We start from the raw sequence: 12,836 nt of genomic DNA, 5'->3' as shown, positions 1-12,836 counted from the left end.
TCCTGTTTTCAGTGCTAAACTTTAGCCCCGTAACATCTTTCGTTTTAATAAATTTAAACAGCTGAATCATGTCCCCTCGGTCTCTTCTTTGCTCAAGACTGTACATTTTTAGCCTTCTAAGCCTGGAATCATAATCTAAGTGGGAAAGTCCACTTATTAGCCTTGTAGCCCGCCTTTGAACCCTTTCCAATACATTAATGTCTTTCTTAAGATAAGGAGACCAAAACTGAACAGCATACTCTAAATGGGGTCTTACCAAACTTCTATATAAGGGCAGAAGAACTTCTTTAGATTTATTTGAAATAGATCTATTGATAAACCCAAGCATCTAATTGGCTTTGTTGCTAGCAATGCTGCACTGTTGGCTAAACTTTAAATCCTGACTTATTAGGACCCCCAGATCAGTAACTTTGTCTGCCTGACTAATGACTGAACCTTACAAATAATAACTTGTACACTTATTTCCATGCCCTAAATGTAGCACTTGACATTTCCCAACATTAACAGCCATACCCCATTTATCAGCCCACTCCGTAATATGATCTAGATCCTCTTGCAGCTGATTTGCTTGTTCTTCATTTTCTACAGTCCCCATAACTTTGACATCATCAGCAAAACAATTCATGTTCCCAGAAATATTTTTGTGAATATCGTTCATAAAGACAATGAACAAAACAGGCCCTAACACTGATCCTTGAGGAACCCCGCTTAAGACCTCACTCCAATTAGAATAATTTCCCCTTACAACTACTCTTTGTTTCCTTCCGGTCAGCCAATTTTTTACCCAAATGAAAGTTTTCCCTCCTATTCCTATATCAGCTAATTTGCTAAGTAGAGCAACATGCGGTACCTTATCGAAAGCTTTTTGAAAATCAATGTAAGCAACATCTACAGGCTTCTTATTGTCCAAAGCCATGGTAACTTTGTCATAAAAATGTAATAAATTAGTTGCACTAGATTTACCTTTCCTAAAACCGTACTGAAAACTAGTCAATAGATTATTAGTCTCTAGAAAATTTACTATCTTAATTTTCATCAATGTTTCAAAAATTTTGCAAACCACCGAAGTTAGACTCACAGGTCTATAATTTCCCGCACTCCCTTTAGACCCTTTCTTGAAGAGCGGTGTAATGTTAGCCAGCTTCCAGTCCTCTGGCACTGTCCCCGAATTATAAGAAGCATTGAAAATGTTTGCGATTACATCTGCTAATTCCTCTGCACATTCAACTAAAATTTTCGGATAAATATTATCTGGCCCCGGAGCCTTAGTCTCTTTAATTTTTTTCAAATGAAGTAAAACGTCATCCCTGGAAAATACAAAGTCCTCAAGCTGTACTATAGCTTGTGTCTTGTTGGTGTCAACTGTTGAGATACAATTATCGTTAAAAACACTCGAAAAAAAGTTATTAACAACATTAGCAATATCACTATCGTCCTGAATTAAAATTCCGTGCTCATCAACCAGTGGCCCAATATGACTATTTCGAACTTTCCCCGAATTAGCGTATGCAAAAAACCTCTTGGGATTCCTGTTTATGTTATGTGCCAGTCTTTGCTCCAACTCTCTTTTCTGAATCCGTACCAAATACTTAAATTTACGCCTTGCCTTACAATATTGGAGCCTATCTGCACTGTGACCTGTTTCTTTAAACCTATGAAAAGCAGCTTGCTTGTAATTTAGAGCGTCTTTAGTTTCCCTGGAGAGCCACATTGGCCAAATTTTAGTGTTGACACCCTTTCTCCTAAAAGGAACATGATCCCTAACCGTATTCGCTAGATTTTCCTTAAACTCTGCCCACTGAAGATTCACATCGCTATTGTCCAATCCAGAAGAAAAAACTGCTTTCAAACTCTGCCGAAGTGCCACAAAGTCAGTATTTCTGAAATTGGGCACAAACCTAAAATTCTCTACTTTGTGCATATCAAATTTAATCCCAAACCTAATACTGTTGTGGTCACTATCTCCAATGTGTTCCCCTACACATAACCCCTGAACAGAGCCTTCCATGTCCAGAAAACTAGATCTAAAATCGCGTCCTGTCGAGTACCCTGAGTTATAATTTGATCTAAGAAACAGTCACCAATTACTTTCAAAAAATCCTCTTATCTGCTATTACTATGGTAAAAATTATTCCAATCAATTCCTGGAAAATTAAAATCTCCCATTATGATGACTGACCCCTTGCTAGAAATGTCACTAATAACACTAAACATCTGTTCGTCTTGACCCTGGCTTAAGTTGGGTGGCCTATAAATATTCCCCAAACGTAGTTTTTTGCCCTTATTACTAATCAACTCCAGCCAAATCATATCAATCTCATTAGGTTTATCATTAATTACCAATTCATTGCAAATTAAAGTGTCTCTGACATGAAATAAAACCCCACCACCTCTTTTACCTACTCTATCTTCTCTAAACAAATTATACCCAGCAATAGATAATAAATCATCATCACTTTCGGTAGCCCATGTCTCAGTAACTCCAATAATATCCAACCTCTCGTCTATAATTATGCTTTTCAATTCTTCCATCTTAATCCTAATACTACGAGCATTTGTATAAAAAACCTTAAGTAAGCCCATCTTACTTTTATTTAATGCTGCACGATTGTTTGAATCCCAAGTGTTAAAATCTTTTCTCTTATTAGCCACCCTATTTCCGTTTCTACTAAAATCCCGATAGTTAGTACCCTTTCGAATTCTGCTCCTTAAACCATGCCCCCCATTCCAACTTAGTTTTTTGATTCTGAAGCCTCTAAAACCAAACCACTAACCATTTTGACCCCTGTAGAGCTCAGATGTAGGCCATCCCTAGCAATCCAATCTCGTTTACATCTACTCCACACATCAATAAACCTGATACTACGCTTAACCCAAATTTCCTTGAGTACCAGGTTCATACACCTAGCCCGTTGGTTTAACCAACTCCTATGCACTCCATACCTGGGAAGCAAACCAACCACTTGGACATTTGCCGAACAGTTGGTTGCTTTGTCCAACAGGGAATCCCATTCCTTTGTAAACTCATCATTGTTACTATGGCCTACATCGTTAGTTCCCACCCACAAAGTAACTACATCCTCTTTATTAAATACCCCCTTCTTTTCAGCAACCCTATTTACATCTCTTACCCGAGCCCCTGGCAAACAACATCTAGCCACCTTACGTCTAACTCTGCCTATTGAGTTTCCCACCTCACGCACCATTGAATCTCCCAAAATTATACCCTTTGTTTCCCAGTCAGTCGCCTCAGCAATAACTTTCCCCTTTACCTCTGGAATTTTCCCACTATCTAACACACAGCTAATTCCCACATCCTTTTTACTAACTTCCTCCTTTAATTCTGGAATATTCCCACTATCTAACACACAGCTAATGCCAACCTCCTTTTTGCTAACTTCCCCCTTTCCCTCTGGAGTGTTTACCCCATCTACACGCCTACACAGGGCCGATCCTAGCAGGTGTGCAGAGTGTGCACCGCACAAGGGCGGCCAAAGTAAGGGGCGGCCTCAGGCCGCATCATATAGTTTTTTTAATCAAGCAAAATTTCTCAAGAATTTCTCACAAGATAACATAATAAGTCGAATAAATGTGCTGAATTTTAAATGTTCAATTATCAAAGTAAGTGCCAATTTTCCAGCAGCATAGCATATTAAGAAAAATGGAATGTTAGAGCACATTGTGTTGCTCCATTATCCATTAATGTCAACTTTTTATACATATGCTTCATTTGGTTGCAAAATTTGTGACAAATGGTAATCAGGCATGGTTACAGGGGAGGGGCAATGATGAAAATCCCCCCCCCCCCCGAAGCATGAAAGGGTGCCTTCTAAAGGACACTAATGCTTCACCCAGCCTCCCAAGTTTTTATTGACTCTAAACAATGAAGACATATTTTGTGTAAAAAAAACTATGCTGATAGATTACTCTCGCAAGTATTTCAAACAACAAATTCTGTGTTCAGCAGTCGTGGAGACTGGAGAGGGAGAGAAAATGTAAAACTGCGACTCCCCTGAGAGTCAAACATACATAATCAACGAAATAAAATTTTTAATTTTCCCCCTTTACAGCAGTTTTTTCTAATTAAAATCTCGAATGAGCTGCCCGGTTTCAGATCAGGTAGGAGGAGAGGGTCTTTGCCCCGGGTTACAAATTCTAAGTGTAGCTCTAAAACGAAGATCCAAAAGGATGCTCTGACGAGACTAAAGAAGGCTTCAAACTGAGGTTTTAGGACTTTAATTTCGGAAAATTTCGCTGGTTGAACCACCGATTTTCAGGATCCAATTAAGTTCACCCTTTCTTCCTTAATGTAATCAAACATAGCCTAAAAATGATGGCTCCAAAATGTCTTTTCTGGAGACAGCCCTCCCGAACGTCATCAAAAATTGCTCAATGGCATTTTTCGAATTTCTTTTTCGAAATGTTTGAGATAGAGGGCCCTGAAATCCATTCCCTAACATTACTACCAAAGATAGTCTGAATTGGCGTCTCTAGAGAGGCCTCCAATCCCACCCCCTCTCACTTAACGTATTCAAAAACAAACTAAAATTGCGTTTTTCAATCATTAGTTTCGAAGAACTTTGGGGCAAATTCCCCGGATCCCCCTTTTCTCCATTGTAATCACTAAAGCTCAAAATTTCGGTTTTAGACTGTTCCGTGGAGCCACCAAACCTTCCTGCCTAAACTAGCCTGAAATTGACATCAGTTTCAAAAAACAATTCTTGAGGGTACACTGAACCACAGCCCGCTCTTTGTCCCATCGTTATCAAACAATGCCTAAAATATGATTTTGGGACTTCCATTTCTAAAAAATTCCGGATGGCTTGTGTAAATTTTCACGGCACTAGGGCATCCGGCATCCCCCATCAATCGCCGAGGTGAGGTGGAGAAAAGTCTTTAGTTGTATTTTTCAGATATTAATATCGAAAAATATTCAGAAAGATCCGATGAAGCTTCCCGGTTTCATTAACGTCACTAAAGATAGCACAAAATTGTGCTTTTTAGAGCCCCAAAATCCTTCCTTCCTTCACAAAAATAACCTAAAATTGATTTTAATTCCGAAAAATATTTCAGTTCGGAATATTTTCCCGTATCGTGTCCAAATCTAGCCAAAAATGTGTTTTTGAAACAAAAGTGCCGATAAATTACCGGAGGAAAGATGCCAGACGCCCTAACGTCACCAAAGACAGCCTAAATTTGAGTTTTAAACTTCAATTTCAAAAACTTTCGATAGGAGACGACCGAATCTTCCTCCCTCGAACAATTTCAACAAAGATAACCCGAAAATGCGTGTTTAAAACTGTTTCAGAAAATTTTCCGATCCTTCCTAAACTAAGGTCACAAAAAATAGCTGCAATTTGACATCAATTTTGAAAGAATTTCAGGAAAGAACTCCAACATTACTTTCCCCTCAAATCTGGAAAAAATTCCTAAAATTGCAAGTTTTGACTTCAATATTGAAAATTTCTCCATGGACCTTGAATGTTCCCGAATCTTTTGTCCCTGCAACCAAACACAACCAAAGATTAATTCCAGCTATTTTTCATACGCCAATTTCGTATATTTTCTGGGGCGACCTCCTCCCCCTTCCTCTGATGTCACCAAAGACAGAATATAAAATGCTTTTTTACAACTAGTAAATTTTGGTACTTATTACTTTCTTCAAAGATATAAATTGTACCTAAGGAGTTTCTTACTTTTTACATAAATTCATCCTTCTGGTTTTTTTTTCTTTTTTTTTAATTAGAACTTGATACAGAAATTTGAAGAAAAATTGAAAGATTTATATGGGCGTTAAGTATTAGTCAAAACATGCAAATTGCTCTTCAGGGGCGGCACATTAGGTCTTTGCACACGGGCGGCCGACACCCTAGGATCGCCCCTGCGCCTACAGCCTAATGCTAACTCACCCTCCAAAGTAAGCATCCTAACTCTGATTTCTGAGAGTTCAACACAATTTGTGCAAATGAAATCTTTCTCAGACTCATCCTTCCCCTTAAACAAGCAGAACATCTGACATAGGTCACAAGAAATCCACTTGTCCCCTTTACCACTTTTAACCTCCTTCATTATGCATATAACTCCCATTCTAGCTCAAAATGGTACACTTAAAAAGTCAATACAAAATTGGAGAAATAATGCTAATTATTAGAATTAGAAAGCATTGGAAGTAAAAGATACAAATATTACTAAATCCTAAGACAAGCAGTAAATTAAAATAAACAAGTTACACCCTAAACAAAGCAGTCAGGCTTAACAAGAAATCAGCACAATTTAGGCTTAGCTACACAGAATAGAAAAACACTTTAAGAAAGCAAGTAAATCAAAAATAAGACTTAAAAGCACAAGAATACTTAATTATATGATAAAATACAATAAAAATACTGAAACTAAAGTAGTAAAATAAACAATTACAGTAAAAAATCACTTATCTCAGGAGCAGCAAAAACACTCCCCAGCAACTGTAGCGCCCTCTAGCCACAAGCAAATACAAATACTTTTGTATTGGATTTTCCCTGATTGATAAGATTTGCTGTAAATTTACAAAATAAAATACGATGAGAGATTGCTCGATTGATACGATGGGAGAAACAGCGTAATTCTGACGCCGGCGGGGACATCAGCGCCATCCGGTTGTTTCCTCCGTTTAGGTGCTACGGTTTCTGTTTCGATTGCAGCACTACCCCTTCTAGGCACTATAGTTGAATGCTAAAAATACATAACATAATACAAGCCCTTTAGTTTACTTATTTCGTTATTTATTTAATTTAATTATTTTATTGTAAATTTTATGTCCCATATTTAAGAACAAATTTATTTTAGTTCTGCATTTTCAGTCATTTTCCTTTTTTTTTTTTTCAAATTCAAGCATCTGCCCCTGTTTATGCAAGAATGCATGTCAGCTGCTGATTATTTTTAACTAAAACTAATGTAAAGTTTGCTTTGCTTTTTGTATCATAGTTTATGATAAGAGGAGCTGAAAGTGTTAGTATTTTTAAATGATAAAGGAATGCTCTCGAAGGAATGTTTTCGTTTTTTGACCAAACAAATCTTTAACAAAAATGCTTTTATTGCACCAAAATATGAGTTTTATTATTATTATTATTATTTATTATTTTTGTTTTTTGCTATCGCTATATATTTCATTTTATTCTTTCACACTTAAAATTTTTATTACTGTATTTTTTGAAAGGTGTTTCTTTGTTTGGATTTTGTTTTCATGTTTTTGTAATTAATATCTTTGTTTCCAGTTCATTTTTCATATTGATGATTGTCAGCTTGTTTCTTTCGTTTTGTTTTTGCGATTCGGTCTTTCATTAAATCCCTTTAATACTTCAAAAATACTGTTAGTTTATTTCTGTGACAGTTTTAAATCAAAAATACTGTCAGTTTATTTTACATTAGAAATAAAATTTATGCTAAATTCGTTTCCTCTTGATGTGTGTGTTGTCCTCTCTCTTCCTACTTTTATAAGTGATTTTTTTCCTACTTTTTAAATTTTTGATTCCTTATTTCCTACTCCCCCCCCCCAAAAAAAAAACATTTCAGGTTCTGCCCTTTGCTTTCTCTTGCTGCATGTTTAAACTAGTTACCAAGCTTCCACACATATAGAGAGAATCTTTGACATCCACCGGGAATGATGAATAACTCCTGAGGCACAAAAGTGTATGCAATGAAAAATAGCTCCATTCAGAAAAATTAAAACAAGCTAAGCTCCTCCTGTAAGCTTCTCTTGCATGGAGAATCAGAGGTTAGCCAACGCAAATTTCTTTATTGATTTCATATCTCTGAATGGTCGTCTACTTCTCAGCATTTCTCACTTCAACTTCAAAATTAAAGTTGTGTATCAGAGCATGATTTTTGAAATCGTTCAAAAAAAGAAAAAAAATACAGTACAGTATAGGTATGCCAAATGTTGATGGTCTCGTACATTGCGTAAATACGAAAGATAGCATAATTTCTAGACTGTAGTTCTGGCAAACAGAATACAGTAGTTGTTTTCCTAAAATATGTTTCAACTAGTCGACCCGTGCGGAACTCCGCACTCTGCTTCGAATTGTTTCGTGTGGCATTTCTCTCTTTAAAAATTTCAAAGAAGAACGTTATGAAGAAGAATCGAAAAATGTAAACAGATTTAAGTAAACGGAAAAAAAGTAAAGGCCACATTTCGTTGTTCTAACCATCTTCGGCACACCGATGCACCGTGCTCGCATCCATGTAGGTATCAGCTGCCATTTGAGGTACGGACCAACCTCCCCTTCTCAGTCTGATCACCATACCCCTCATAAAATCGTCTATCTGCTGTAAGTGCCTTCGTTGACGGCGGCCTGGCATTCTCTCGTGTTACACGTATCCTCCAAGACAAAAACAAAATTTCTTGGATAATTCTCCAGTCAGAAATAACACACGAATATTGCCCATTCTGCAAGTTCCTTCTCTTATATCTTACTTCACGTATGTCCGAGAGCTGCGCATTTCACATCATTTTCAGTGATGTACGTCTACTCTAAAATTTGCATTAATTTCTGAACACTCCTTCTTGGTGTTGCATTTTCAATGTCGAGCAGCGTATTTATGAACAGTGTAAAAAAGTTGTAGGGTAAGAACAAAACAATTCGATTTTTTTTTTTTGAAGCACCTTAATATATATATATATATATATGTGTGTGTGTATGAGTGAAACAAAAAGTACTTGTATTACATAAAACGGATGAAACGAAGTAACAAATACAAGAAGAAAATTTTGAGTAATATTGTGTTTAAAGCTGATAATTGCTGAAATTGTACTCACACATGATTATGAAGATGTGCGAATTTTATCCATAGCTTTTCATCATTGAAATTTTGGGAATTAAGGTTCCTCCTTTAATAAAACGTCTGTTCTTGCTTTAAATATACCAGTTTAGAAGTGGTTTCTTTGGATTTATAATTTTCTTCTAGAATCCACATTATAATATTTGTTTTTAAAAGTCCTTCTTGAAATTCTTTTGACACAGATAAACTAAAATTTGACTTTGACGATTTGATGCAAGCGAACGACACTCCTGAACCAATAAAATTTCAGAGTAATCCTTGCCCTACTCTTCCTCCATTATCTTCATATTGTACTCGAAGGTAAGACTTTTTTTTAAATGTACATTAGACAGCTCAAAGACTTAGATTATTGGGAGTTCTGATGAACAGTCTAGTATAAATTAACACGTTTAGTGATTGATGCATTACCCACAGACATGATGTGCAAACTGAAACAAAATTGGACAAAAAAAAAAAAAATGGTTTTTATGAGCAGATTTTTTTATCATTGATTAACTGATCTATTTTTATTTTGGTACAAAAGGAACTGCACAATTTGCGTACTGAAGAAAAATATTCAAAATGTCGTTTTACAAGATAAAAACCCATTTTGATATGGTTGTGTACTAGTTTTTCCTAACTGACATTTTTGAACACCTCTTGAGTATATCAAGTTGTCAATGAATCTCTGCGGCATTTTGTCCTCTTCCTCTTTAAGAACTATTTCCAGCTATGGGATGTGGGTGGGATGTACTTGTCTGTTAGCATATCACAAGAATTTTATGGACTTATGGAAGGTGGACTGTTCGCAAATCATTGTCATATTTCCTTCACCGTAAAGGAAAACAACATCATGACAAAAAGAACAACTATCGATTGAGACAGTGAGAAGCAAAGGGATATAAGTGCCAAATTAAAAATTTTGAAGATAACCAGTACAGTTGACTGGGGAACCTCTCCTCTGTAATGGGGCAAGAGATAGTACTGGTAGCCCTAGTAGGTGGTGCTATACAGCATTAAAAGAATTTCTTTAGCTCACCCTCTAGGGGCAAGGAATTTTAGTATGTTTACTTACTAACTACCCCTAACAACATTCTGAAGTAAAAAAACTCTCCCATTTTCCATGCACACTGCACCTCTCTTTAAAGCACTCATTTACTGGACATCGGTTCATAGCTTTGCGGGCTATCCACCACTCTCAAACCTACCATCAGGTCTTAGCTGAAATTGTGATTCAAGTGACCAAGTAAGTTTTCCAGTTATCTAGGGTCCAAATGATACAGTCATAAGCAAAGGAGAGGCACAACAGGCGATATAGTGCTGGTTGGTAAAGGCACTCGGGTAGATTATTTCATGTCATAGCCCATTAAAGCCAAATTGCCACATTATTCTAAAAAGCAGCAGGCACACCTATTGTATTTTCCACATTGATTACTGTTGTTATTTAATTTAGTATTGCTTGTCTGTTAACACTGAAAATTATACACACACCTCGCTGGTCTTTCTCATAAAGGGAAGTAGGACAGTTACTGCTATATCCATGTGAGTTTGTGCCTGAAATTACGTATTTTTGACTCTTTTGCACTGAGACCCTCAGAACGTTGAATTCCTCAACAATTTCCGAAATAGAGTCCTATGCTCCTATGCTTCAATCTCAAACATTCAATCCATCAACAACCATCTCTAACAATCAGTCAATCTATCATTCCGCTTTTGTAGTCTATTAATTCCAGTTGTGTTGCCAGACTCGGGTGAGAAACCTTTTCACATGAATACATTTGAACTAATGCATTGCCCGCTTATACATTTTTTTTGTATGCAACACTATTACTATTTGTGTATTTGCATCTTGCTATCTCATGACTTTAGTCACCTCAGTGTAATATTGGAAAAAATATACAAAAATTTCAAAACCTTACAAATAATAAACAGATTTGTTGTTGCTATAATGTTGTTAATAGCTTTTAAAATAAAAGGTTGTAACAAAGTTAAGTTTAAAGACACAATTTTATGACTTTTTCAGCTCTTGGCTGACTGCAGTGCAGCAGAGTAAAGAAAACTACAGAGCCTACAAGTTAAATATTGAATCTATATAGTTATATTCTTCTTGGATGTTGTCCTTATTGCAATAAAAACATCATATTGCAACTGAACATTTTGATCATGTGACCTAAAACTAATACCTGGCATTCCATATTTTATTATTCTCACTTATATGTTAACATCTTTACCTTGTGTATTTAATGATCTGTAATGCATAACATTGAATCTTTGTTTTGGTTTAAATATTATAAAACTGTACTCTATGTTGAAAAATAAAAGCAAACAATGTATGCAAGAGAAAATTTCCTCAGAAATTAATAATTTTACGTTACTTCCATATAATATTTTCTTATTAAGCCATGGGGTATGACAATGAAATTTTTCATGCATAGGGAAAAATTTAATTTCATTAGTATTGTGTATTCCTGTTCATTCAGAGTGTTTTGTATTTCTATGCATAGCATAAATTTTATCAATATGATGTTATGTAAATTACGTTTTAGTCAACTTTAACCCATTACTCGGTAAATAATGGACACCAAATTTAGTCATTCAACTAAACGGTCTGAGGAATTTTAACTAAAGCTTGTTTTTAATTTTATGTAAACAATATTTATTGTAAGTGATTACAAAATGTTTTATTTTTGAAAGAACATCAGAAAGGTTACTTTAACTTTAAAAAGTTCAAAATAAATTTGAACAGCAAAAGTAAAATTATAAAGTAATGCACAAATAAAGAACTAGCAATGATTTTTTTAAAATACTATTATATCCAGTTTAGGATAGAGGTAACTGGTTAGGGCCATTGTTTGAAGACCTTGGTGCAAAAAGGCAGTAGGGTAGTCAAGGGAGGAATAGGGGCTTTATAACACCCCCCCCCCCCTTATCATGAAGCAACAAAATTATATGTATGAACACACATGCAAGCGCCTAAAATTATGGTTTTCGGCCTTCATTTTCGAAAAATTTTGTATGACCTCCCCCCCCTGAAAGTTTCTCGCTATGCTACTGCAAGAAGGAGGCAGCTCCACTTTTGCTGGTTGTTTTACATTGAAATAAGTGAAGAAAAATATTATCTTTTGTTTTCTGTGCAAGAATGCGAAAACTTCTACCAATACTCTATGCGATATTGCACAAAAGGAGCAGTAACAGGCTACATTTCAGAAGAAGAGTGATAACATAAATTTCTAATAAGAACTCAGACCCCGAAGAGTTCCTATTTTTCCTACTTTTTAGAGCTCTCTCCTTATTTTCCTACTTTTTCCTTTTTTTTCCTACTTTTTCTTTCTTCGGTATAGCACTTCTAATTATGCATTGATTCTTATTTTTAAAATGCCGCACCGATAATTTTCTGCATGTATCAATTTTGAAAAGCAAAATAAGCAAGCAGATCCTGAGCTTTTTTCATTGACTGACTACGCTAATTTCTGGAAGGAACGCCGCGGCGTTTGCGTGTTTAAAAGCTAAATTTTCGTAAGTGACTTTTTTGCCGTTGCGACATTTAAGATCGACTTTTCTTTTTATCGCCCCGACTTCAGTCCTACTGTTTTAACGAAACTAAAAAAAAAAAAAAAAAATAGATGCTGGCACATTCTGATGCAATTATATATTATTTACCCGTCAATTAGAAGCTTTAATGAAAGTAAACGGCCGACTGTTTAAAAAGTGCGGGAAAAGCCGAATTTCCTATTAGCCAATTTTTTGTATAATTACAAGTGAAATGGAGCTCTATTTAAACAGAAAGGCAATGTAAAACCTTAAAAGGAACGTAAGGAAACAAAAAATGAAAAACTTGTACACTGTACATGTATATATTTTATTGATGTTAGTACAAAATAAAAGTGACAGATAAGAGAAATTCGCAAAAACGGACCACTTCAAAAATAATCGCGGAAACTAACTTTTTTCGTACATAAGTACGATTATTGTTCATTCTAAATCGGAAACATGATTATAAAATTTATAAAATTTCATTTTCTTTCCTTGCAAAAAAAAAAAAA

At 35.6% G+C, this 12,836-nt stretch overlaps 1 protein-coding gene across 5 annotated transcripts in view; it reads left to right on the top strand.

Moving 5' to 3' along the window:
- LOC129231210 (protein timeless-like) overlaps positions 1-11,138 on the top strand; it is a 129,498-nt gene extending 118,360 nt beyond the window's left edge. For all 5 annotated transcript variants that reach the window (XM_054865463.1, XM_054865462.1, XM_054865464.1 and 2 more), the window contains 2 exons: positions 8,997-9,114; positions 10,817-11,138. In XM_054865463.1, the coding sequence (XP_054721438.1) occupies positions 8,997-9,114; positions 10,817-10,889 (191 nt within the window). In that variant the 3' untranslated portion in view covers positions 10,890-11,138. The remainder of the gene's footprint in view (positions 1-8,996; positions 9,115-10,816) is intronic.
- The last annotated feature ends 1,698 nt before the right edge of the window (positions 11,139-12,836 follow it).

This window comes from Uloborus diversus, chromosome 10 (assembly GCF_026930045.1).
Source record: "Uloborus diversus isolate 005 chromosome 10, Udiv.v.3.1, whole genome shotgun sequence".
Taxonomy (NCBI): domain Eukaryota; kingdom Metazoa; phylum Arthropoda; class Arachnida; order Araneae; family Uloboridae; genus Uloborus; species Uloborus diversus.
Note: the sequence above shows the minus strand (reverse complement) of the source record. Positions and strands in the feature narration are given on the sequence as shown.